Source organism: Hyaena hyaena, unplaced genomic scaffold (genome assembly GCF_003009895.1).
Source record: "Hyaena hyaena isolate Hyena2069 unplaced genomic scaffold, ASM300989v1 scaffold_4, whole genome shotgun sequence".
In the NCBI taxonomy this organism is placed as follows: Eukaryota; Metazoa; Chordata; class Mammalia; order Carnivora; family Hyaenidae; genus Hyaena; species Hyaena hyaena.
The window spans coordinates 3,910,114-3,936,329 of record NW_024080636.1 but is presented as its reverse complement, the minus strand read 5'-3'; the positions used below and the strand labels follow the sequence as shown (position 1 = coordinate 3,936,329).

Below are 26,216 nucleotides of genomic sequence, written 5' to 3'. Positions count from 1 at the left end.
GAGTAAATTAATGAATTAACTCCCGAATCTCAGTGGTGTAGCACACCGATGTTTCATTTCCTACTCATCCTGCGTCTGTAGCATGGGTAGCATCTCTTCCGGCCGATCCTCTCCCAAGCCGTGATCTGGGGGTCTGGCTGGCTTCCAGCCTGTGGCTCCCTTGTCTCAGTAGGGACCACATGGGCTCTGGTGGGGCTTCAGCCCCAAGCGACACACCCCCTGCCTGTGGCCCAGGGCTGGTCCTCAGCCCCTGCTAGCTGCATGGGGGCTGGACAGTTCCAGGAGCACCTGGGTGTCAAGGGATTGAAGGAACAGAAGACTCGAGCCTGAAGGAGGCTGGTGTAAAGGGAAACCTGCTAACTGAAGCCAAATTAGGATCTGTAAGGATGAGATTTCAGGAGCAGCGTGTTTGGTTTGGTTTTGGAGCGACTGCTAAGAATAAGTTGCAAAGATGGAAGTGTACTCATTCATGCCTTCATTCATCTGAGCAATCACGAAGCAGGGATTTTTCGGAACTTTCCGAGTTGTAGGCCTTGTGCTAGCTTCTGGGGTTTCAGGGGCGAGGCAGTCGTCACTCTCAGGCGGCTCATGGCTCAGCAGGCAGGGCAGAGGGGGAAGGCGATGGTGGCGGGGCCGTGGGAGCTGCGCGGGTGTCCAGGGGAGGGGCCCCCGGGAGACGTGAGGATACGTGACCTGAGTCTTAATGAACAGTCATTAGCCAGGGGTGGGGGAAGGACACGCCGGCGAGCAGAGGCCCGGAGCTGGGAGGAGGGGCAAGTCTGAGACGGGAGAGGAAGGGCCCTGCCTGTCTCAGCAGAGCCTGTCCAGCACGGGGACTGCCAGGACCAGGGTGCCCAACAGGCCTGCCCAGGGGCCCACCGGGGGAGCCACATCCTCGGGGACACGCACAGCGTGCCGAACGCCTTCTCTAGCCTCATTTCACCAGACAGAATTTATCTGTTTTGGATCTGAAACAGACTCTGTTGGACGACCATGAAAACAACGCATTATAAAAGTTCATGGAAGACCAGAGCAGGAAAGCAAATCTCGGGATGAACGGGGTAGGTGATCAGCTGTATACAGCCAGCCAGGTGGACTTGATAGAAAGCTTTGGGGGTCGTTGACGCCCAGCTTTCGCACATTTCATAATTTCGCAGGAAAGTTGTATCTTGGCATTCTGACGTCAAAAGAAAAGATGGTGCAAAGGTCCAGTGTCGTATGCACCAGCTCCCGGGAGGCAGCCCTGACTCTAAGTTACCAAGAAGCTGGGTCCTCTGCGTTGGCTCAGCCACAGCAGCCTCCTGGCTAGAACCTGGGGCACCAGGCTGTGGCACACCAGGACACGGAGGGCCCCGAGGTGGGAAAGGACTTGAAAGCGTCCAGTGAGCAAGGTCTGTAGGTTAGGAAGGAGGAGACTGAACGGGACACAGTGGCAGGGAGGGAGTTGGGGAAGCGCCTGGAGATGACTGGCCACATAGGCTCCTAGCTCAGCGTAAAGAACGTTTCATGGTTCAAATTGTCTGGCACTCCCACCGGTGGTCTTTGAAGGGGTACGTTTCCCATCCCTGGCAGGGTTTATGGAAGGCCAGGACACCACTTACGGGGATGGGGTGGCACAGAGGAGGGATCGTGGCCCCGGAAGGATTCCACCAGGACTTTGCTGAACGTGCCCAATGGCCGTGGCCATCAGACCACCCTCACGGGGGACACGGGAGAGGATTCTGTGTGTCCCGGGCTGCCTGGCCTGAGTCATCAATGGGGCTTCCCCCAGACCCTCTGGCTCTAAGAGACATGTTGGCGGGTAGACCTGTTACTGACACAAGAGTCGAGCACCTAAGCTGAGCACGAAGGACCAAGACTTTCTCAACAAAGCAATCAGTGTGCACATATTCAGATCATGTGTACAGCTGAACTGCTGTGCGTACAACAAATGGGAAGAGAAATCAGATTATATCATAAATTAGTGGCCATCGCCACATGCAAACGCAGGCTTTTATGGGTCCTCTGTTTATGTGCGCGTTTTTCCTGGCACATCTGCTGCCAAACTGTTTTAAAATTCAACCTTCATAGGCAAGTTGGTTTCTTAAAATGTTGCACAAAGGATTATGTAATGAAGGGTGAGGTTATGTAAGCTGCATTAACTCTCTTCTTATTCACGTTTGTAACAATATTTTAGTTGCAATTGTGCAATCTGGTCTTCTGTTCCTTTGCGATGAGAATGGAATGTTTATGATCTTTATTAATGAAGTAATTAAGAAGCGTCTTTTCATTCAGTTCAAGTGTCATGATTTAGAGTTTGTTGTCAGTAATCTCCTGCGCATAACGGGCCAGGATCGCAGTGCTTCCTTGGGAACACGCGTCCCTGGCATTCATTAGCTCAAAGGACAAATGTTGATAATGAAGCTTGGGAGGCCCATCGCCGGGCGCAGGAAGTTTGTTTGTAAGACAAGCATGGTGGGGTGGTTGCTCCTCAAGAAACTTGCCATCCGGCAGGGAAGGAGGGCAGGCTCTAAAGGTGTAGAGGTGAAAAGAAGGATGTGGTTGAGCCTGTGGGTGGTGAGCAGCAGGTGGACACAGCGGCGTGCGCTCCTCTGAGCTCCTGTGTGCATTTACCCACTGACCCTCCCCAGGCCCCAGAGGAATCCAGGAGCAGGTGGAAACACAGCACTTGCAACTTAGGGAGGGGGGGCGTTGTTTGTCAGCGGGTGGTCTATGCACCATTCTTTGGGGAGCCCTCCTGTAGGAATGGGGAGCCCTTGGGGGCTTTATTCAAAGGGGGGGTCTTGACCAGAGTTGTGTTATTATATCGCTCTGCTGGTCCAAGGCTAGTCGGGCCTGACGCAATTCAGGGAGAGACGCAGGGCCCTGGGATCACCCTAGAGGCTCAAGGAGGAGCACCCTGTCCGAGGCACACGGATATAAAACGCCACTGCCCTTTCTGCAGCCAGAATCTTATCCCCCGAAGCAGGAAGAGCTGTTTGCTAGAGGCCCTTGTGCTGCCTGGAGCATCACGACCCTGCTAGAATCGCAGGACAAGCCTCGGCAAGGAGATAGCCCACAGGCCCCCGTTGGTGCGTGGGGCCCTCTGTTTTGTTTGAGAAACAGAGTCCACTGGATGCAGATGGAATGGAGTCTTGGAGGGGGAGGAGGAGCTGCAAGTACGAAGGCTGTGCTAATAACAGACACCTGGAAAGGCCTCAGTGGGTCCACGACTCTAGTCGGAGCGGCAGTCAGGGCGCTGACCTGAGACGTTAGGTCTGGGAAGGCCTTTGACGGCTCCCAGATGAGGGCACAGAGCCCCAGAACGGCTGAGCGCCTTGCCAGGGCCTCTGCGCCAGGGAGCTTGTGTTGGACTTGGAGTTCTCCGCCCTGTGCCGCCTCCCAATCACCAGGGCGGGGGCGGGGGGGTGGGGGTGGGGTCCTCCTTCCCTGGTAAGATAGAGTGTGTGACAGAACTAGGGCTGACAGGCAGGTGGACGTCAGACACGCGGCAGGAGGAAGCCACAAACGTGTGGGGCACAGAAGCAACGGGTGGGGAGGGGGGCGGCCTCCAGCTGTGTAGATGCCTTGGGGACACAGCCCCCTCGGCCTTGGGGAAGGATGGATGGCATTGCCACGCCTGGAATGCTCTGTGGGCTTTAGCACATGTGCGTGGTGTGTTTGCCCGCACTTCCGACCTCTCACGCTCCAGCCCCCACCCCGTCCCTCGAGGACAAGAAAGTGGGGTAAATAAATACGTTTCCTTCCTCGCTGCTCAGCTGAAGCCATTGCAGAGGCCTCTGTGCATCGGAGGCGAGAGAGCGTGGGATCCTGCAGACTGTTCGGGGTCTTGTCAGCTAACGAGAGGCAAGCTCGACCTCACAAAGGAAAGCCGTCTGCACTTAGTGCTCAGACAGGCATCCAAACAGTCCTGCCAGAGGATTATGCCCACAGCGTTGTAACTCTTGAGTTCATCCGGGAGGGGAAAAAATCACATCCGCAAATGGCATTTTTATCTGTGAGATGAGGACCAAGATCTTTCGGTAAAAATAAATGCTTTTTTTTCCTTTAAAGAAAATTGGCAATTTGCCTTAAAATTTTTTTATTGAAGTAATTCTATTCTATTTGAATAATGCTGGGAGATAAAAACCCTCCATTATGCCTTTTCTAATGAATTATAATTCAGAAACATCTCACTAATAGAAAATGACATAAAAGGTACGTAGCATAATTCTTATCTTGTTTTCCTGACTGGCCGTGCTCGTTGGTTGTATGTAATTGGCATCTCTTCAAAGAGAGAATGGGGAATTTGAATCAAATGGCATTCATTTTTTTGAGTTTTAAGATTGAATATGCTTTTTGAAGGACTTTCTTCTAAATCTTAGCATAGTCCTTACATGTGGCTGCTCAATTAAAAAAAAAAAAAAACCTGTCGAATGAATGGAAAGCTTGATTTTCATCTTCTGTGGCCACAGACATTTTTCTCACAGAACGACAAGCGCATGAACTCGGTTGCCCTCTCTTGAGGCTGCCGAGGTCACCTCAGGCAAGGCATGACCGTCCCGCTGATGAAGACAATAGGTTTCCAAGTTTGATGCACCTGGGAATCACCTAGGGATCGGGTTAAATGGGCATGCAGGTCAGGTCTGGGTGACCCAGGAGATTCTGCATTTCCGGCCCCCAGGTGAGCGGTGCTGCCGGTCTGCAGGGCGCACTGAGTGACAGGGATCCAAGTGAGCCCTGCCCCCTTCCCGCCGCCCCCAGACAGCGCAGATGTTGTCAAAGCCCTGAGCACCGCACACCATGGTGGCCATTGACAAGGGTCCTGTTTGTTTTTGAAGCTATGACACCGAGGGAAGAGGACATATAACTTACCAAGAATTTTTACAGAAGTTGGGGATTAGCTACTCGGCCGACTTGCATCGGCCCTATGCCGAGAACTACTTCAACTTCATGGGTCATTTCACGAAGCCCCAGCAGGTGCATGAGGAGACCCGACAGCCGCAGCGGAGCCCAGACAGGGCCGTGCCGGCCAGGTGAGTGCGTAAGTACCACAGGGCCTCGAGCTGGCCACCTGTTCGACGCGTGCCCTTGCAGCAAAAGTGGTTCTGAAGCAGTACCTCCCTCCCAGGGCTGGCGAGGTCGTCATGAAATTGTAATACTCGCTTGCTGCTTGACATGGGTGCGAGGCCACAGAGCTATAAAGGAGTTAAAGAGCTACGAGCCTCCTTCAGTCGTGGCCTCACATCATTCCTATGTTGTAGGTCACCTTTGAGACCTTTTCAGGTGGTTACTCACCTACACCCTGGGCCCCACCCCTCGCCCAGCCAGATGGCAAGTTCCAGAAGGCAGTGCAGAGCCGTGCCTGACTCCTCCTGGGCACCCCACGAACCTCTGTTGGTGAATGGATGATTGAATGAATGGATGAACAGACATATTCTTTAACTCAGTACTTCCACTTGGGGGACTTTATCCCAAAGAAATAATGAAATAGAGGCCAACCGTTTAGTGGTTGGAAGATACAATTTGCAGTGTGTCGTCAGCAACAACTGAAAGGGACCCCTGCCAGTCACAGTGAGTGCGCTGCCTTATAGAGTGTGGCCCCAAAGAATACGGGAAACCGTATGCCTGTTCAGTTAGCATCGTGAAGACTGTGGAAAAGGTCTTCGATCAAAGGCTAATTGGAAATGACTAATTTTAACCAGTATGTGTATCATGACTGGAAATAGCATCAAATGTGTGTGCTGTTCACAAGGACCAGAAGGTGTTGTGCGAGGGGTCATGTGTTGTATTTGGACGATGAGACTGTGTTACTATTTTCAAAGTTTAAAATCAGTTACTAATGTCTTGTTTAAAAAAATAATAACACAGGATAGGGCGCCTGGGGGGCTTGGTCGGTTAAGCGTCCGACTTTGGCTCGGGTCATGATCTTGTGGGTTCCCAGCCTCTGTGTCAAGCTCTGTGCTGACAGCACAGAGCCTGGAGCCTGCTTCGGAGTCTGTGTCTCCCTCTCTCTCTGCCCCTCCCGCCTCTCAAAAATAAATAAACATTAAAAAATTTTTAGAAAGATTATAATGCAGGAGAAAATGTTGCTGCATTCGATGTAACTATCAAGCAGTGGGACAGATGTCCCTGATCAGTCCCAGGCCCTGGTGGTTGGTCACCCGTCAGCACCTGCCAAGGCTGGGACCCCGCTCCTGGGACTCTAGCTCCGTGTTGTTCTCATCCGTGTTTCTGTCTGTCACCTGTCACTTCAGCTCTCTGTCCCCCCCCCCCACCTCAACAGGCACCGGAATGAGCGAATGGGTTGTTGCTAAAGAAACCCCAAAGGAAATAAGAACCCCAAGGACACAGGGAAGACACCTAATGGCTAAACAGGGTTTATGAGAAAAGCTGGCCAGACACACCCTGAATGATGTCCCAAGTTACTGAGTTATAAAGCCTGAAGGAAGAGAGTTGAGTTTGTGAGATTTGAAGTAAAAATATGCGCAAGATTGGTATAAATCAAATATGCCATAAGACTAATGAAAAAATGGAATTTATCTTTAGCAGACAGGGCTGGCCTCATTACCCACGTGTGTCTTCCCTCCTGCCACTTGTGAGTAATGAGGCTCCGCAAGAAATCTCACAGCCTCGGCACGCTCACGCCACATTCTTTCTCTTCACGAGCTTCCCGTTTGTTGTGTGAATGTGGATCGTAGCGGAAAGAACTGGCAGCCACCAAACACAGATCCCCTCAGCTCAGCTCACTAATTCACACTCACCCTGCCCTCTTTGCCACCATCACACTTTTTCACCAAAGAAGGCAAGCCTGATTTCATAAAAATGCACGACCAACGTCCGTTCCTCAAAGATGTCAGATTGTAACACTGTCAGCTAACTTTGCCCTTCAGAATGGCCCGCTTTTGAATTTGGGTGTCAGTGGGTCTTCCTGGTGGTTCATAGGATTCAGTGTTTCCAGAATCTTCTAGCTCCTCTGATGGGAAGTGAGGAGTCAGGTCCGTTAAAGTGACCAAAATTTAGATTTGCCTCTTAAGTCAGCGTGCCCTAAATACATTTTAAAAATTAAGAAAAACCCTTTTTTAAGCTCATACTTGTGTTCCAAGCCTTGCTCTTTTTTGCCCAAGTCTGAGTTGAAGATTTGGAATCAGAGCAGAAATAGGGAACCAGCAGCCGTAGAAGCCCTGGCCTGTTCCAACATCAGATCAGGACTTGTAGGAGCGGCAGAGCCTGGCCCGGCGAGGGTGTGTCGGGGAGGACCCCGTGACCCTCCCACGGGCCATGGCGGTGCCCTCTTCGGACCTGACTTGTCGTCCAGACCAGGAGCCAGCCACGGACCCCGAGCAGCCACAGCCTGTCCCCAAGTGTCAGCTCACACTGGTTCAGTTCAGCCATGTGGTGTGATCTGTGCTCCGAACCCTCATTTACTCTGTGCACATATTTACTCTGCAAGGGAAGTAATTACTGCCTAGAAACCAGTCCAAGAAATGCTGAATGCCTCAATTTTCTAAAAATACGTATCTCAAAAAAATGTTTTGATTCTTTTTACACCTTCATTTGCTTTCATTTTGAAGAATTAAGTGGACTATAATCGTTGTGATGACGAGTAATCATTTTGTAAGGCGAGATGGAATTCAGCACACACCTGTAAGGGAATCCAGAACGTTGCTGCTGTCGGTATACATTTGCTGAACAGTTAACGCAGCTCATTTGTATCTGTGGCTCAAATGCTCAGTCGGCCAGCTCCAAATTGGAGGCCAAGGAGGGAAAGGGATGGATGACGATCCACGGTAACTTCAGAGTCAATGCCACTACCCCATTCCGACCTGTGTGCTCCCCCTCGGCTTCCCCTCTTTTTTGGACTTCTGGCTCTTCTGTCTGTGGATTCCTTTTTCTAGCCACGCTCAAGGATCTGCTGTCTCCACAAATACATATCTGGGGTGGCAGACAATTACCGGCAGAGATTCTGGGTTTGGAATTTATAGCACATCCTCTTCCCTGAATAAGAACCCCACAGCCCAGCCCCAGCCTGAGCCGCCCAGACAAACATGTTGCTCAGCGCGGTAGGAAGAGCTCTTCTTAGAGAGCTGGGTGAGCCAAGGTCATGGAATTTACAATCAGCCCACCCAGGCCGGGTGCAAGATTATTCGTTCTTAAAGGTTTCTACGCTTTTTTAGTCCCTTAACAATTTATGTTTCTTCCCCCCCCACCCCCCGCCACCCCCAGCCAGCATCGGGGAAGAAGTTTCCTGACAAATGAATTCATAGAAACTTGAACATGTTCTGTAAGAACACCAGCCTTCATCAGGGGTGTGGCTAGACGCCGCCTCTGTCCCTGCAAGAGGCAGGTCCACGTGGGCCCACTTTACAGAAGGGCACTCTCATTCCTCGTCTGTAAAGTGAGGTGATTGTTACCCACCTCCCCGGCAGGGCTGTTAAGAAGAGTCGGTGGTTGAAAGTATGTGAACACAGCACACAAATGGTGGCTGTGTTTCTTTTCCTTTTTTTTTTTTTAAGTTTATTTTGAGAGAGAAAGAGCGCACAGGGGAGGGGGCAAAGAGAGGGAGACAGAGAATCCCAAGCAGGTGCCGTGCTGTCAGCAGAGAGCCTACTGCGGGGCTTGAACTCACAAACTGTGGGATCATGACCTGAGCTGAAGTCAAAAGTCAAAGGCTGGGGGCGCCAGGGTGGCTCAGTCGGTTAAGTGTCCAACTCCGGCTCAGGTCATGGCCTCGTGGTCTGAGGGTTCGAGCCCCACGTCAGGCTCTGTGCTGACAGCTCAGAGCCTGGAGCCTGCTTGAGATTCTGTGTCTCCCTCTCTCTGCCTCTCCCCCTCTCATGCTCTGTCTCTTTTTCTCTCAAAAATAAGTTTTAAAACATATTTAAAAAAAAAAAGAGTCAGGCACTTAACAGACTGAGCGCCCCAGAAGCCCCTGGTGGCTGTGTTTCTTAACATCACAGTACCTAATAAAACACCAAGGGGTCCCTGGGCACCCCTTCTCCACAGCTGACACCGAGATCCTGTCTGCCTTCCTCACTTCCTGAGCTCTTCTGTCCCTGCCTTAGGGTCCCCGGTGCTGGCTGACCCTGAACCCAGGAAAGCCTTCTGGGGTGGGGGGTGGGGGTAACGCCCATCTCTGCTCAAGTGCCTCTTTCCCCGAGAGGCGTTCCCGCACCTCCCCGTGGGAAACGCAGCCTGCTCCTGTGCGGGGTCCTCAGTCTTGCTCTCTGGCCTCCGCCGACCCCCTGCACTGTGTTCCCAGCGTCTTCTATTTCACGCCGGCCTCGCCCCTCCGGGATGTGAGTTCTTAGACGCGCCCTGATGCCCAGAGCAGTAGCTGGCACGTAGGAGGTGCTCCACGAGTTTCCACTGAGTGCATCAGGAGCACCGCACAGGTCTGTTATATCACTGTAGTTTTTAATTCCTTGTTCTATTTTTAAAGTTCCAAATCTAGGAAAAAAAAAAAAAACAAGGTCGTAATTTCTATAACATAGCTTTGCTACTGATAATAATAATAGAATGATAATGGTACAGACTTCCTGTTTTTTCCAGAATACCTTTTAATGCAAATGTGACACCAAAGCTGCAAAACGTCTTCAAAATTAGTTCCTCACCGAAGCAGCAAATCATCACCTTAGGATCATTATAAACTCTTGCTTTAAAGAAATGGTCTCTTTTCCTGGCTTTTGTAAGTCTAAAATGTGTTCTCTTTCAGGGACAAGCTTAAAGACCATTATCAAGACATCAGCAAAGCACTCACCCAACTGGATAAATCCAATAATGGCTACATATCCATAAGCAAGATGCAGAAAGTGCTGGAGGAGTGCGGTTGCCCCCTGAGGGGGGAGGGGCTGACCGATCTTCTGAACAGGTTTCCTTCGCAGGCGTTAACCGTGCTGCTCACGTGGGCGGGACTGGGAAACGGGTTGGCACATTGCTTTCGCTTCCTCCCCACCCCACCCCCGTCCGTCCTCACGGCCTTTCGCCACTGAAATGACCCCCAGGGACCCCTGCGGCTCCATGGGAACCAGTTTGTCAACCTCAAGGGCAAGGAGAATGCAGCCTGACAGATGGGTCACTCTCCCCGATGGGCCTCATGTGGTACCATCGGTATTCGTTGTCCCCGCGTCATCCATGCCCTTTGGGAGGAGTCTGGTAGGTCTACGAGGCTGATTAAAGATGGCAGCCCTTCACGCCGCCCCATCCCCGCGTTTCCCCGGCCGCAGAGGCAACAAATCCGACGCGTTCGATGACCTCTTCTGGCACTTAAGTCGAATGTCTAAGTGACAAGCTTCTATAGCTGCTCCCTGGGTTTCAAGTTTTAGGCAGTGTCTCTGTGGACTCCGTGCCAGGAAGCTGTGGCACCAACCACCTCAGCCACTCTGCTCCCACCTCCACATGGGACCCTCCACGGGCCACTGTGATGCTGCATCTCAGTTCCGTGTAGACCCGTGTTCGGGGTTTATAACATCGTATCGCTTTTCCCTTCCTGCATAGCATTTTGTTTTCCCTGGAATTAACAATTATCTTTTCTTTTTTTCCTATTTGCCCATTTCTTGCGCACTTAGGATCAATAGTTAAACCCCCAACTCACCTCCGGTTGTAAAATCTCTTCTACAGCGTTCACGCTCATCAGCTGATCTGTCAGCGTCATCTTCCTGGATGGCCTTTTTCACGTCATTTGATTATGAGACAGTTTCTTGATGATTTCATTGACTTCCTCTTCTGTTCTTTGTGAAACTTCTATTTTTATTGACTATTCAACCATGTAGGATGTTTATATATATATATATATATATATATTTTAATGTTTTATATTTATTTCTGAGAGAGAGAGAGAGAGAGAGACAGTGTGAGCAGGGGAGGTTCAGAGAAAGAGAGGGAGATAAAGAGTCTGAAGCAGGCTCCAAGCTCCAGGCTGTCAGCACAGAGCCCAATGTGGGGCTCAAACCAACAAACCGTGAGATCATGACCTGAGCCAAAGTCGGACGCTTAACTGACTGAGCCACCCAGGAGCCCTTATTTATATATTTTTTAAAAGTTTCTTTATTCCTTTTGAGAGAAAGAGAAAGAGAATGCAGGGGAGGGACAGAGAGAGAGGAAGAGAGAGAATCCCAAACAGGTTCTACATTCAGCATGCAGCCCGACGCGGGGCTCAATCCCACGAACCATGAGATCATGGGATGTTTTCTCCTTCATTTTTAAAAAAAAATTTTTTTAATGTTTTTTATTTATTTCTAGGAGAGAGAGAGAGAGACAATGCGAGCAGGGGAGGGTCAGAGAGAGAGGGAGTCACAGACTGAAACAGGCTCCAGGCTCTGAGCTGGCAGTCAGCACAGAGCCCGACGCGGGGCTCGAACCCACGAACCGCGAGATCACGACCTAAGCGAAAGTTGGACGCCCAACCGACTAAGCCACCCAGGCGCCCCCTTCCTTCATTTTTTTTAATGTTTATTCATTTTTTTGAGAGACAGAGAAAAACAGAGCATGAGCAGGGGAGGGACAGAGAGAGGAAGATACAGAATCCAAAGCAGGCTCCAGGCTCTGAATTGTCGGCACAGAGCCTGATGCAGGGCTTGAACCCACAAACTGCGAGATCATGACCTGAGCCAACGTCAGGTGCTTAACAGACTGAGCCACCCATGCGCTCCCCCTCTACCTTTTTTTTTTAAGTTTATTTATGTTTCATTTTATTTTAAAATCTTTCCCATCTTCGGGGCGCCTGGGTGGCTTAGTCGGTTAAGCGTCCGACTTTCTGACTTTCACTTAGGTCATGATCTCGTCGTTCATGGGTTCGAGCCCCGCATCGGGCTCTGTGCTGACTGCCAGCTCGGAGCCTGGAGCCTGTTTCAGTCTGTGACTCCCTCTCTGACCCTCCCCTGCTCACGCTGTCTCTCTCTCTCTCTCTCTTTCTCCTAGAAATAAATAAAAAACATTAAAAAAATAATAATAAAATAAAATCTTTCCCATCTTCCACCTTTTCCTTCCTGCTTCCCCTTCTGGAAGATTTCTTCAATTTCAGTTCTCAACCCTTCTTTGGGGACTTTTGTTCCTGCTGTCACACTCAACCATATTTCTAATGACCAGAACTTGTTTTTGTTCTAGCATGTTCCTCTTTCAGAGCGTCGCGTTCTTGGGTCATGGATGCACGATCTCATTTCTCTGAAGGTGTTAACAATGGATTTTTTAAAAGTTTTCTTCTCCTGAGGAGTCTCTCCTCCGTGTTGTTTTTTTCTAGTAGTTTCCATGTTAGTCAGTCTCCACAAAAATATGCTTACACTAAGAGTGAGGTCCTAAGAAGCAGATTAGAAGTTCTGCACAGAGAGGTAGAGCTTACTGACTTTGCTTTGAACTTTCGGTACAGACTACTGTGGTAGGGCAGCCTGGCCTGTGGTTTCTTTGGAGGACCCCCCAGTGTCAGGGTCTTTAAAATTTGGGACAGGGGGGTGGTGCTGGTCAGATTCCCCAGAGAATGCCACATAACACATAGGGATGCCCAGGTAATTTGAATTCCAGAGAAACAACAGTATTTTTAGCTTAAGTATGTGCCATGTAATATTTGGGATACATTTATATTAAAATTATTTTGTTTATCTGTAATTGTCATTTAACTGGGTGCCCCGCTAGGTTGTTTTGGTTTGTTTTTCTAAATGTGGCAGCCCAGCCAGGGAACAGTCTCTGGTCCCCTGCTGCCAGCAGTCTGGGCGCCGACCGGGAGAAGAAACCTGGAAGTTGCTACAGTCAGCGGCGCCCGAGGGTTCCCTTTTCTCCGCGTCCCAGCTGACACCTGTGGCTTCCTGTGTTGTTGATTTTAGCCGTTCTGACAGGTGTGAGGTGACACCTCGCGGTGGTTTTGATTTGCGTTTCCCTGATGATGAGGGACGTGGAGCATCTAGTCCTATTTTTAACCCCACTTTCACTCCTACTTCGAGACGTAGATGGGCGCCCATGAGTCCCCCCCCACCCCCCGAGTCCATACACGGCACCCACCAGTTTTTCACACTGTCCTTTAAGTGTTCCTTCCAGCTTCCGGCTCCAAAGGCTTTTGATCTTAGCTGTATTTGCCCAGATCCCTCCAGATTGGGGGATGATGTTTTACCCTGTGACCGTAGTTTTCTTATGGGACAAAGAAAAGCTATTGGCTTTCAGTATGTTCAATTTTTCTCCTATCGTAAGGACAGAGTGACACTCCCAGTTTCTGTGCATGCTACCACTGGCCCCCTCTGATTCCTCTATGTCCCATCTTCTGCCAGGTACGGTTTTTTGGGTTTTTAAAAATTTTTTTAACATTTATTCATTTTTGAGAGAGAGGTGGAGTGCAAGTGGGGGTGGGGCAGAGAGAGAGGGAGACACAGAATGCGAAGCAGGCTTCAGGCTCCGAGCTGTCAGCACAGAGCCCGACATGGGGCTCGAACCCACGAGCGATGAGATCATGACCTGAGCTGAACTCGGATGCTTAACCAACTGAGCCCCCCAGCGCCCCGTCAGGTATGGCTTTAATTTGGGGAAAACATAGTTAAATTTAACCTTCTATCCTGTAGCCACAAGCAGGCCTTCTGGGCTTGGTTCATAGGTTGATTCTAAAACTCAAAAACCATTGACCAGCATTTCATGACTAAGATGATGTGTTCAGTGCGCACACAATGAATGAAAATTCGCTTTCTTCCCGGCAGCACCCTCCCTGCACCTCTGCGTCCACCTTGTAGGCAAACCTGGGGGACCCGGGCGTCCTTTCTAGGTTCCACGGGGAAAGGTGGTTCTTTGCATGATCAAAGAATAGAAAGAACGGGAATAGGAAGAGCTGCTTCCTAGGAACATGGGGCTCAGTTAAAATTCAACCTTGTCAACCTTCAGCGTTCCCCAACACGCCATCCCACATACAGTTCTCACGGGCTTTCCCTTTTGCCTTGTCTCCTATAGCCTGGCCACCACACTGTCCTGTCCCAGGTCTGTCCCTCCCGTTCCCCAGCAGGGTTGGATTCCCTGTTCCCTTTACCACATACCTTTTTATTTCTTTATTTTTTTTTTAATGTTTATTTATTTTTGAGAGACAGAGAGAGAGGAAGGGAGGGGCAGAGAGAGACGGAGACACAGAATCCAAAGCAGGTGGTTTCTGGGCTCTGAGCTGTCAGCACAGAGCCCAATGTGGGGCTTGAACTTAGAAACCTGAGCTGAAGCCGGACGCCTACCCCACTGAGCCACCCAAGCATCCCCTTTTTATTTAATTTCCATTCTTGTTTTGCTGGAGTCCTTCCTGAAGTAACTTTCTAAGAAAGGGCAGGCAAGAAATAAATTGTCTGAGTTCTTTGTCTGAAAAAAAAAAAACTATTTCATCTCCTTCACACAGATTGCTTGCTTGTCTGAGCATAGAATCCTAGGGAGAAAATAATTTTTCCTTACAATCTTGAAGCCATCACTATTGCACTTGAGCTGAGAGAAGTTCAGTGCCAATGTGTGTGTGTGTGTGTGTGTGTGTGTGTGTGTGTAATGGAAGAAGGACCATCTCATCCTCAAATGTGCCTATATGTTCTCCTCTTCCTTAAACAAGACCTCCTCTTTCCAGCTGAACAAGATTTCATATGCATTCAATGAATAAATCATAGAAAAGCAGCACCAGATAAATAATTAACTAAATGATTGCAGGAGAGTCTTGTTAAAATATAGCTAGGCTTGATACTTTTCTAAATCACAACAAAAAGACTGGAATTTCTGCAGTCCACCTTTCAATGGGGGTGATCAACTTTTTTTTTTTTTTTTTACAAATTGAAACCTTAATGAGGATCCATCGCTCAGTTGCTTATTTCTTCTCAAAGACCTCTTGATGATAAACATCTCTGTTATTGGTAATTATATGTAGATTATTCATTTCTAGATCCAAAATAGACTTTTCTAAATAATACTGCGATTAGCATATGCATTTGATTTTATTACTAAATTTTAATACCAAGTTGGCAATTTATCCTGCTGATGAAATAGAGTTGATTAGCCTTTTCCTCCATGTCTCCATCATATGAGCCAGCGACGTGGGGCCCGCGGAAGGGCCACTCTGCAGCTGTGGGTTGGAAAAGCACAGCCCTTGGCTCATTTTCTTTCGAAGCAGATATCTGAGTCACTAGAAACTTCTCTGTCTGGCTTACCAACGTTCCACACTGTCCTTCTCTGACGTGCACTCTATCCGCTGAAAGAAAGTTTAGGTGTGAAAGTGCCAGTATTCCCCAGACAACTTAAGTGACAAAAATGTGAACTTTGAATGTAATTAAACTTTATTTTGAATTACTTTACATCTTTAAATATGCTCGATGGTCTCAAGAAACTTTGGGATTTTCTCTCGCAATATTTTCTTCTAGAACCTAAAGGTATTTTCTGCTCGGTCAGAGTGGAGGACAGGAAGAAGTCCCCACCTGGGCCTCCTCGTTGTGACAGGCACTCAGAATTTCTCTCTGAGAAAATACTAAGCTGTGTAGATTTTGTAAAACTATCTTCTGAGTGCGTGCAGCTTGACCACTCAGTTCCAGCCGATCTTGAACAAGAACTTGACGTATGTTTTACCCGGTTCCTTTTTCCCTTTCCAAGGTCTTTGACATAGTTCTCTTTTTTTCACATCCCCCAACCATTTCTCAGTCCAGCCCTCATGAGCTGAGGTCTCAATGGCCCCAGACGTGAGCCCGCACATCCCACAGTCTTATTTCCTGACCGTCCCTGATGCCACTGTCGGGCGTATCTTCCCATAATCCTGCTCTGCAAGTATCTCGTCTCTGCAAAGGCATCTTTGTCCACACGTCAGATTCCTCCGTTGGGCCTCCTTTTCCCTTTCTCTGCCACACAAAGCTATGAGGCCTGTCGTCCAGGCTTCAAGTCTCAGAACCTCGGGGCGGGACAGTCTGTGGCCCCGGCAACCCTCACCTCGTTCCGCTGTATCGCGGTATTGGTGTGTGCCCGTCCACTCTCAAAGCTGACTGGCACGTGTGCTCCTCTGGGCCAGAGACAGTGTCTGACCATTATTCCTATTCTGCACACTAGTCTGTGCTCGGCAGCTATTTGCTGAATGAATATGTGATAGGGTTGCTTTTTGTAATTAATATATTTCTTTCTCTCTTTGGGGACAAGTTGGGGAATCAGCTGGCATGATGATGCCTTCAATTACCTTGACTTCTTGAAAGAGGTGGAGAATGGCAAGCCAGCAAGACCTCAGCCAAAAGAAAAAGAGGAGAGCTCACCAATCAATTTTGAGACGATAGACCCGGCGGACATTGTGAAGAGCATGCAGGAAGTTGTCAACTCCTCCAATGTGGCTTTGTCAACGGTACGACAGACTGAAACGTAGTTTTATTCTAGAAACTGAAGTCCTGGTGCTCATGAGAATTTATGAAGAGCTACTGGGAGCCCTCCCCTCCTCCCAGACCCTTGTCCCCCCCCTTCACTCTTGTGGGGTGTCAGAACTCAGACGGGCCAGTCAAGATCAGCTTGTGTGTTTGAGCAAATGTGTATCATTTTTGCTCTACGAGGAGCTGCCAGGATAAGGTGCTCAGTGTTCAGCAGGTGCTCTGTCTGTGAGGGGGAGGGGTTCTGGGCAGAGAGGGCAGAGGACCAAGGTCCTCAGGTGAGAGCAGGCCCAGTGTATCCTGTGAGCCCCAGGCCCAGAGCACGAGGTGGCCTGGGAGAGGTTGGCCGGGACCCAACGGTGGCACAAAGACTCATTGTGAAGGCCGCCAGGAGCCAGGCCAGGTGTGAGAAGGCGCTCCCCAAGCACGTGACATTGGACAGCTAACATCTGTGTGACACTGCAGAGCGTGCCGAGCCCCGGCATGTGTAGGGATGATGCCGTGGCCCATGCTGGAGTCCTTGGAAAATAGCGCGTGGCCGTGCACGCGGTGAGGCGGCCATCCCTGAGACTGGGCCATACCTTCGTTTTCCCTCCAGCAGCAGCAAGAAGACTGTCGTTATGTTTGTGATATTAGGATGTACAGATGCTCCCGAAAACCTAGGACCATGCTCACGGAATCCCCCGAGAGAAATTCCCCTAGTGTATGGAGGCAAGGTGAGCTCTTGGGTCCCAGCGTAAGGGATTAGAGAGAAGGAGAAAGGCAAGGCCACCCAGCCAGCCTGTGGAAGTTCTAGAATGTCAGCCAACCTGACCTTTCTGCTGGAGGGCAGTCATTTTTCACATCCAGGAGTTCTCTGTGAGGATTTCAGATTTTTTTGTCTTTATTTTAATGATTCTCTAAAGATACAAATTAGTCTGAACATGTGGGTCACGTGGAAGGCGCACAGGCCACCTTCCATGCCCCTTTCAGCACCAGAGCTCATGTGTGAGGCGGCCCTGGGCCCACGGTCACCCCGTGAGCATTTGAGCACGGCAGTTCAACGGGACGGGGGTCACATAAACGACCAGAGGGGCCGGGTGGTGACCGCTGCAGGCTGGAGACGCGGCCCTGTCGCAAGGACAGCTTCTCCTCAGCCCCAGCTGACCGATACCGAGCTGAAAATTGTCCCCACTTTGCTAGAGCTTTCCGTTTTTCATGAGAGGCTCTGGAACCTCCTGATTTCTCAACGTCAGGACACATTTCAGATGTTTAAAGCACTCTGCACACTAAATAAGTCCGTTTGCAGCATGGTTTTGCCCCTTTCTGACTTAAAGCGGCACCACCAACGTCCGTCAGGATATTTCTCAAAGTGAGGTTCGCGGAACCCTCGGGGGGACCATGGTTGTAACTTCTGAGAAACACTCCCTAGGCGGTGATGTTTTAGCAAGAGAGCGAGAGTCTGGCCACAGAGCAGATGGATTGGAGGGAGGGAGGGAGGGCATCGGGCGGGAGGCGCAGAGGGAATGGCGAGGTCCAAGGACGGACGGCCGAGAGAGTACCGGGCGCGCTCATGCGTCTCTACCAGTCACTGCAGACGTGTCTCAGATGTCTCTTGTTTCTGAAATGACGTTACAATACCTCATATTTCTATAGAGTTTATGGATCATCCAACACACTGGCTTCCTTTTTTTTGTTAATGTTTTTTTTTTTTGAGAGAGAGAGAGTGAGAGAGGGACAGAGTGTGAGCAGGGGGGAGGGGCAGAGAGAGAGGGAGACACAGGATCCGAAACAGGCTCCAGGCTCTGAGCTGTCAGCACAGAGTCCAACATGGGGCTCAAACCCATGAACTGTGAGATCCCGACCTGAGCCGAAGTCGGACGCTTAACCAACTGAGCCCCCCAGGCGCCCCTCGGCACAGTGCCTTCTGACACCCTCATAACACAGATGCCCGGCTGCCTGGCTCATTGTTATGGTCACTCTCCACATTTTGTTGGGACGCACTGCATGCCAGGTGCACGTACAGCTGTTTTTGGGCCACAGTAAAACACAACAGTACGAGTTACCAAGTCCCTCTTTTCCTACCACAGAAGCCAAGCTCAGGGAGGTGATGGTCTTACGGTAGGAAACCAGAGCTAGAGTTCAACGTCCACTTCTGAGCAGGGAGTGGGTTGGAGGGGGGTGTCCTGGGTTCTTTCCACCACCCACAGCTTTGTCCTATTCCCACATGCGAAATAAAAACTTGAAGCTAGGCAGTATTTTAAGGCTGATTGGGTTACACGCATCCCACCACCCCCATGGGCTGATGGGATGTGCCTAATTAGCCCTGATGAGAATTAACCACCAGGGAATGTGGTTTGGGGTTTGCAAGTGCATTCAATTCTTCCTTAAAAAAAAAATGATCTTAACCTACCACTTGATACAGATTTCCTAGTGCAATAAAAATGAATGATTTTATTCCGACAGATGGAAAAAAATGTGCTTTCTTTTTATAGCACATTTCTGCACTTTTTCAGTTTGACTCGAGTACGACTGTGGCAGTGGGGACCTTCCCGTGGGCAAGGCCACGCGGGCGCCGGTCCAGGGCGGGAAAGGGCAGCGGCCTCCCTGTCCAAGCCCTGATGGGAGCGGGGACGGGGCGGTCCCTTAACTGCCCTTCCTGGCCGCTTCTGACATCAAGCTGCACCTTGAGGTCCCCGCCCCCCCCCCGACGCGGTGGGATCGCTGAACCTCCAATGGCAGTCGTGATGGGGAGATGTCGGGCACGCTGTTTCACCCCCGGAGCCTCTCTGGTCCTCTGCCAAGCAGGCCTCCTTGGAGCTTGGGTGGCTTCGAAGCCCTATGTGAAAGGGGCCGGGGCTCCTCACGCCGCTGCCTCCCTGTAGCCAAATAGGAGGCAGCAAAGCGACCCTTCTCTGAAGCCCGGAAGCTCTCACACCGCAGCCCCTGCTCTCTACCCATCTCAGCGTTTTAATCAAGGGGCCTTTGGTCAGTAATGTAGAATTGACGCAGGACTCGAATACACTTAATTTCACTCGCAGTCAGGAAAGCAATACTTAAGAAAAATACTTTTGAAATATTAACTGGATGGTAGCATCTGCCTTTTCTCTCTCTTTTTTTGTAGGCATTTTCTGCATTGGATAAAGAGGACACTGGGTTTGTAAAGGCTTCAGATTTTGGACAAGTTCTTAAGGATTTCTGTTACAAACTCACAGATAACCAGTATCATTATTTCTTGAGAAAACTGAAAATTCATCTAAGCCCCCATATACATTGGAAATATTTTCTCCAGAACTTCGACTCTTTCTCTGAAGAGGTAAGGATGTCAGGAGCACCCGATCATCTCTCTTTGAAAACGGGCTAAAAGTAGTTTCGCAAAAATGGGTAATTGATTAAAATCATATCTGGCAAAATGGTGATCTCCTCAGGTAATTAGCTAATTCTGAATGAAAATGTGGTATAAATTCTACATAGAGTGTTAGAAGGTAAGTATGTATATCTTATTGAAAACCTTTTTATTTTATTTTTGTTTTGTTTTGTTCTCAAAGAACAAAACAAAGATTCAGAGTCCTCTTGAATCTTAGGTCCCTGTAGATGATCTGGGGTCTGCAGAAGTGAGGCCCACAATGTGTCGGGCCCTGAGCCGGAAATGAGGGAACCGAGTGCCACTTGCGAGACATTTGTTGAGGACACACTATGCGTTGGGCCCTGGGACATGTATCAGCCAAGTCTGGGGTACAGATAAACGTGGCAAAAGTGGGCTCTAACAGAGGCATGCCCCGCAGGAGAGATTGCTGGGGAAGTCAGGGAGGGCTTCCTGGAGGAGGGGGTGTGCCTAACTGCTCCTTCTTGCTCCTTCCCCCCAGACTGCATTTCTGGCTGCACATTGTTTACCCTGAGGCTGTTTCTTGATCTCTAACTATAAAGGAACCAACATCATTAGCAACAAATAATCGCAGTCTAGTTTCAGCCGACACGGATTCTGCGCAGAGAGGGAACGGACAAGTAGTAGGGTCCCTGCCTGCCCGGAGAGGGCGATGCAAATAAGCATGTGAGCAATCCAGAACTATCGCGGCCATCAGATCACGACAGTCCACAGCATAGCAAACTGTCCCCTGCCGCTGGATACTTAATGTCATTTCCAATGGCACATGCTTTCCTGTACGGCAAACACCTAGGTTCATACATCGTTGATCACTGATCCAGGACGGATCCTTGAAAATTCGCAGCCTTGAGCAAACAGCGTGAACCTTTTTAAGGTCTGAGGTTCTTTATAATGCTACTAACGACAGCAAATGCTCTCCGGTGCCTTCCGAGGGCCACTCTTTCTTTACATGTATGAACCCGTCCAGGCCTTTGGTACCAGTACCTGGTGTGTGCTGTTAATATCCCGTTGTAGACGAGGACTCTGGGGCACAGAGACATTAATCTGCACAGAGCCCACCTGGTGGCAAGTGGCAGAGCTGGTCTCTGCGCAAGTCTCTCCCACCTCCGGGCCCCTTGATGCTGTGCTGGTCTCCTGTGCGGGCTGTGACTCCTTTCATCTCTGCCGTTTAAAGCTTTTTTTAAATTTTATTTTATTTTATTTCTAGGAGAGAGAGAGAGACAGCGTGAGCAGGGGAGGGTCAGAGAGAGAGGGAGTCACAGACTGAAACAGGCTCCAGGCTCTGAGCTGGCAGTCAGCACAGAGCCCGACGCGGGGTCAAACCCACAAACTGCGAGATCATGACCCAAGCGAAAGTCGGACGCTTAACCGACTAAGCCACCCAGGCGCCCCTCATCTCTGCCGTTTAGACAGACACCCCTAAACAAGAGATTCTGTTGGGTTGCGTGTTTTCAAACTTTATAGCAGTGGCACTCCAATGAATAGTGTTTTCTGCACTTATTTTTCTGTTGCTGTCACGTGCTTGAGATTTATCTGTGTTATCCCTTTCATCTTAGTTCATTCCCTTATTAGGCCGCTATACAATGAGCCCATCAGATGCTCTTAATATTCTATTAAATGGGCACACCCCATTCAGTTATCTTCCCGCTAACGGCCATGTAGACTGTTGACCGTTTTCTCCGTCACAAGCAGAGCGCCAGCCAGCCTCCTGTGTCGGTCTCCTTGTGACACTCAGAGTCACCCTGCGTGGGAGCGGAGGGCAGGTGCATGGTCAGCATCCCGGGGGCCGCGGCTGTGGCTGCACCAAGCAGTGCACGCTCCCGCTAGCCTCCCGTGTGAGGGCCGCGAAGGCTCCAGGTCTCCAGGATTGTCAGAGGTTTTCATTTCTGCCCATCCGACTATCAGTGAGGCCGGTCACTTCCTTGTGTTATGCGCCATCTGGGTTTCATTATCTGAGAAAGGGTCCCTGTCCTTTGTTGGTACGAGAGCTGCAAACACCTCCTCCTGTCAGTCTTTTCTGTCCGTTCATGGTGACCCTCACCATTTTTAATGAGTAGACTTTTTTTCCCCCCTGACTTTAAATATTCACTGTGGAAATTCTGGAAAACCCAGGAAAGTGTAAGAAAGAAAACGGGGCTCGAAACCCCATGCCCATGCGTGCCGGCAGCACCCTGCTGTGTGCTGGGCCCTGCCCCCCACGGTCTCCCAGGCTCTTATCCCAGTGAGGCCCCGGCAGTCAGGCTCCCGACCCCGCAACCAGCAGGCACCCAGACAGCAGGCAGGCCCAGCCCCCGCACGGACATTCTCTCGCCGTGCCACGCTGCCTTGAAGATCTTTTCCCTCCCTCTCTCCTTGATGCATCTTTTCCCTAATTCTTTTCTTGTGGCAAACTGCCCTTAACATAAAATTTACCATCTTAACCATCGTTAAGTGCACAGTCGAGTGGTATTAATATCCATACGCACGGCTGTGCAGCCCTCACCACCCCCCTCCTCCAAGACTCTTTTCATCTTGCAAAACCGAGACTAGACACTAATGAACTCCCTGAATCCCCTCTCCCTGGCCCCTGGTGACCACAGCTCTGCTCTGCGTCTCTGTGATTCTGACTCTTCATATAAGTGGAATCATATGGCAGTGGGCTTTCTGCAGCTAGCTTACTGCACTCCACATGATGTCCTCAGCGAGTTCATGCATGTTGTAGCCTGTGTCTGAATTGCCTTCCTTTTTGAGTCTAAATAATAGTGTTGTAAGGATACACCATGCTTTGCTGATCCACTCATCTCTCAGCAGATGCTTTGGTCGCCTCCATGTCTTAGCTGTTATGAATAATACTGCCGTGAACACAGGGAGCAAATATACTGCATTGTTTTACAGAGTAGAGGTAACACTGTCTCAGTGGTGATCATGGATCTTGCTTCTTTTCTCCTTCACATTAAATTGCACCATGTCACTGGAAGGTCTTCCAAACACGGGTGAAAACATCTCTGTAGCGTTCCCTCGACTCCCTGATTTTTAAGCATTCAGATTTTTCCCCCCAGCTTTTGCCATTGTGAGTTACCCCGCCATGAACACTTCATATGTAAATCTATATCTGCATTTTGGATTCTCTCCTAAAGAGTCCAAAGAAATAAAATAACTGAAGTCAAAAGATAGGAATAGTTTTATTGATCTTGAAAGCAGCCCCGTACTTTTTTTAAAATAATTTTTTTTTTCTATCGGGTTGAATCACATGAAATCACCATTTTTAGAGCCAGACGTGATTGAATACTGACAATTTGATGTGGTTTAAGCGAATATCTGTAGAAGTCGTTTATGCCCATTTTACACAATCTGGAATATTCCGGTAATTTTGAAGGAGAGAATTGAAGTCACCCCTAGGGACAACCACCGTTAACATTTGGGTGTATTTACTTCAAGTACTGTTTTCTGCGCGAGTATCCTTTGGGGGTGGGGAGTAGGACAGAGCTCACAGGCCGCTGATCTGGGGGCTGTTGGGGGATTTTCTCAGCTCTTAAAAGACTCTTTTTTAACAATCTTTTTGTATCTGTGTTGAAGTAATATATGCCCCTTGGAGAGGAAATCGAACAGTGGCAAGGACATTAAAAAGAGAAATCACTGGATCAACTCTTCGCCCCCAGCTCTGTCCCCTGATGGTTACGGACACTTGTTCCTGCTACACACCTTCTCCCCTCCCGATCACCCTTGGATTTCTTTTTTTTTTTTTTTTTTTTTTTTTATTTATTTCTAGGAGAGAGAGACAGCGTGAGCAGGGGAGGGTCAGAGAGAGAGGGAGTCACAGACTGAAACAGGCTCCAGGCTCTGAGCTGGCAGTCTGCACAGAGCCCGACGCGGGGCTCGAACCCACGAACCGCGAGATCATGACCTAAGCGAAAGTCGGACGCTTAACCGACTAAGCCACCCAGGCGCCCCTCACCCTTGGATTTCTTAAAACAACCCTCCTGGGCATTTTTCGGGACTGTGGATAAGAGGGGTGAGGCCTGGCTTTCTCACTCTGCTTCCCATCACTGCCCTGCACCGTCTCCCCAAAAACCGCCAATTCACTTGCTGTACGTCACCAGCATCTTCCAGGCTAGCGGTTTTTCTCTAGAGCCTGGATTTCCTCTGATGCGTCCCCTCCTGCTGTCTGAACTCACCCACCCCTCCACCCACCGGCGTTTCCTGTGTGCCGGCTCTGAGCTGGTGCTGGGCCAGCAGTGACCCAGACTGATGCGGTCCCTGCCTTCCAGAGACTTGCATTCTCGCGGGCTGGGGAGACGAGAAGTGAGAAATGTATCCTACGTCAGATTCCAGAACATGCTGCCGAGGAGAATAAAGCGGTACAGAGGGAGGGCATGTCTGAAGAGGCTGGAAGAGGTGACCTCTAGGGGCGGGGCGCCAGGGACATGGCTAGTTCAAGGACTCGGCAGGAAGGTGTCCGGTCAGCTTGCGGTGTGGCTGTCCTGGGCGTGAGAGAAGGGAGTGCGGCCAGCGAGGGCTAGGACAGGCGGCCTTGTCGCTTGGGGTCAGGGTACGGACTGCCACGCTTTGACTGCAAGTAACATTCAGAAGCAGGCACTGGAGGACTGTGGTGACCTGGGGCGGAGGAGCATCGGGTGGAAATCAGAAAGCTTGCTGTGGCTGCTGTCTGGAGAAGAGACGGGGGCTTTGCTGATCCATGCTTATGAGGGAATGAGAGTCAGGAACAGCCCCGGCTTTTTGGCTTCTAGAAGGAGGAAAGAGGGAGGAGGGCTCTGCTGAGACAGGGCTGTCCTAACGGACTTGACCGGCCTCCTAGCCGTTGGCCCTGCAGATGCCTCCCGAGCTCGGCGTTCTAGCGCTGGGCATGTGCCGCTGTTCAGCATGTAGAAGTATGACCCCAAACCCTTCCGCAGCTTAGTGCCTGACCGCCTTGGGTCCTCACAGCCGCCCGGAGCCAGAGGGCAGCCGGCCTCCCGGCTGGGGAGGCAGGGGCTCAAGCCTCAGTGTGGCCACAGCCATCCTCCCTTGCGGGTCATCATGAGCGTCTCTGCCTGCTCTGGAGTTCCCAGATCGAGGGTAAAGCTTCAGAAGATGCCAGCTTGCTGACAGTAGCGGTACCTGACTTCCTTCCCAGAGTCTCCCTTGCCTCTGGAAGCACTTTGCTGAATGTTCTTGAGGGGAGGTTTTAAGAATGAAGTGCAAAATAAGCGAAGATGGGCAAGGTGCTCAGCGACAGGAGTGAGCGTGCTGGGCTGGAAGGGGCTGGGGCTGAGGACACGAGACGGCATCGCCCGGACCCCTGTGCTGCTTTCTCACGCTTTTCCTGGAGTCGCTGAGAAGCCTGCACTTGGGCAGAGGTGCGTCCACCAGAGGGACAAGCAGATCAAGGGATTTCTAGGCTGAGAGCCCGGCATGAAGGCAGGGGGTGGGGCCTCCATGTGCGGCGACCACAGGCGGTTCAAGTCAGAGCAGGCAGTATGGGGGTTTTCCTGCTTCCCGTTCATCTGCAGGTGGTGGGGGAGGTGGGGGCAGGGGCAGAGACCACCCCTGCCCTTTGTTCTTTGCCCCAGAGTTCAGTCCCTTTGAGATCACTGAGACCTCTGAGCAAGGACATGAGTCAGCTTAGAGCGGGGAGGAGGCTGCGGGAGAGCCGACCTGCGTTCATCATGACGACTGCCCGGGTTCAGTCCTGGGCTGGCGTTGTGAATAGAAGGCAAAGAAGTAACAAATAGTGGGAATAGTTAATGCATCATCCTCAAACTCGTTAAATATGATACTGGTCATCCCTCCCCTATAGGGGACACATGGGAGGCAAGTAATTAAAAGGAGATTACCAAAATGTAATTAAGACAGCCGGTACCGCTCCCCGCAAAGGAGGTTCGCCCTGAATAATCCTCGCCAAACCGAATCCGTTCTTGGAAAAGGAACAACTGGAATGGTAGTTAACACGCTTTGTGAAGCCTTGAATAGATTGAGAGTATGCCGAGAGTGGAGATGAGAATTTTACACCTACTCACAACCCGTTTCTTCTATCGGATGCCCTGCTAAATCTGTCCTCCAAAACGTCTATTGATCTCCTGTCTCATATGCCTGTCACACATGACATGTGAAAATCATCTGAGCGCTTTTCAGAACAGATGCCGCATTATTTTCAGATCCTGGTATGCAGCTCTCGTGTGGCGCCCCGTCTCCTCCATGCTCCTTCTGCCGCTTCGTTAGGCACTGCCAAGGTCAGGCAGCGCCTCTCAAAGTGGGGGGTCATGGGCCTCGGGCCGGTGCGGATCAACACACCCCAGCCCGGGCTGGGTCTCCGTGGCGGCCCGTCATTCTCATGCACCCCACTCGGCTTCGAGAGCCACACGCAGGGTCTCCTGTGGGCCCAGAGGCCTGTGAGCTGGGGGAACACAGAGGCACCCCCATCTTTGCAGACAGGAGCCTCCTCCCTCCTGCCAAACCAACACAGCCTGATTTAAGATGAGGAACATGAACCGTGGGGTATAAAAGAAAGGGACAATGTATTGAAGCCGATATGCTACCCGGTGGCTTAGTTTAAAAGAAGAAAAAAGACGAGT

General features: G+C 50.4%; 1 protein-coding gene across 6 annotated transcripts in view; it reads left to right on the top strand.

Moving 5' to 3' along the window:
- Nucleotides 1–26,216, top strand: part of EFCAB6 (EF-hand calcium binding domain 6) — a 239,900-nt gene that overhangs the window by 180,455 nt on the left and 33,229 nt on the right. For all 6 annotated transcript variants that reach the window (XM_039236383.1, XM_039236388.1, XM_039236406.1 and 3 more), the window contains 4 exons: nt 4,821–5,015; nt 9,695–9,850; nt 16,087–16,282; nt 19,405–19,596. In XM_039236383.1, coding sequence (XP_039092314.1) covers nt 4,821–5,015; nt 9,695–9,850; nt 16,087–16,282; nt 19,405–19,596 — 739 coding nt within the window. The remainder of the gene's footprint in view (nt 1–4,820; nt 5,016–9,694; nt 9,851–16,086; nt 16,283–19,404; nt 19,597–26,216) is intronic.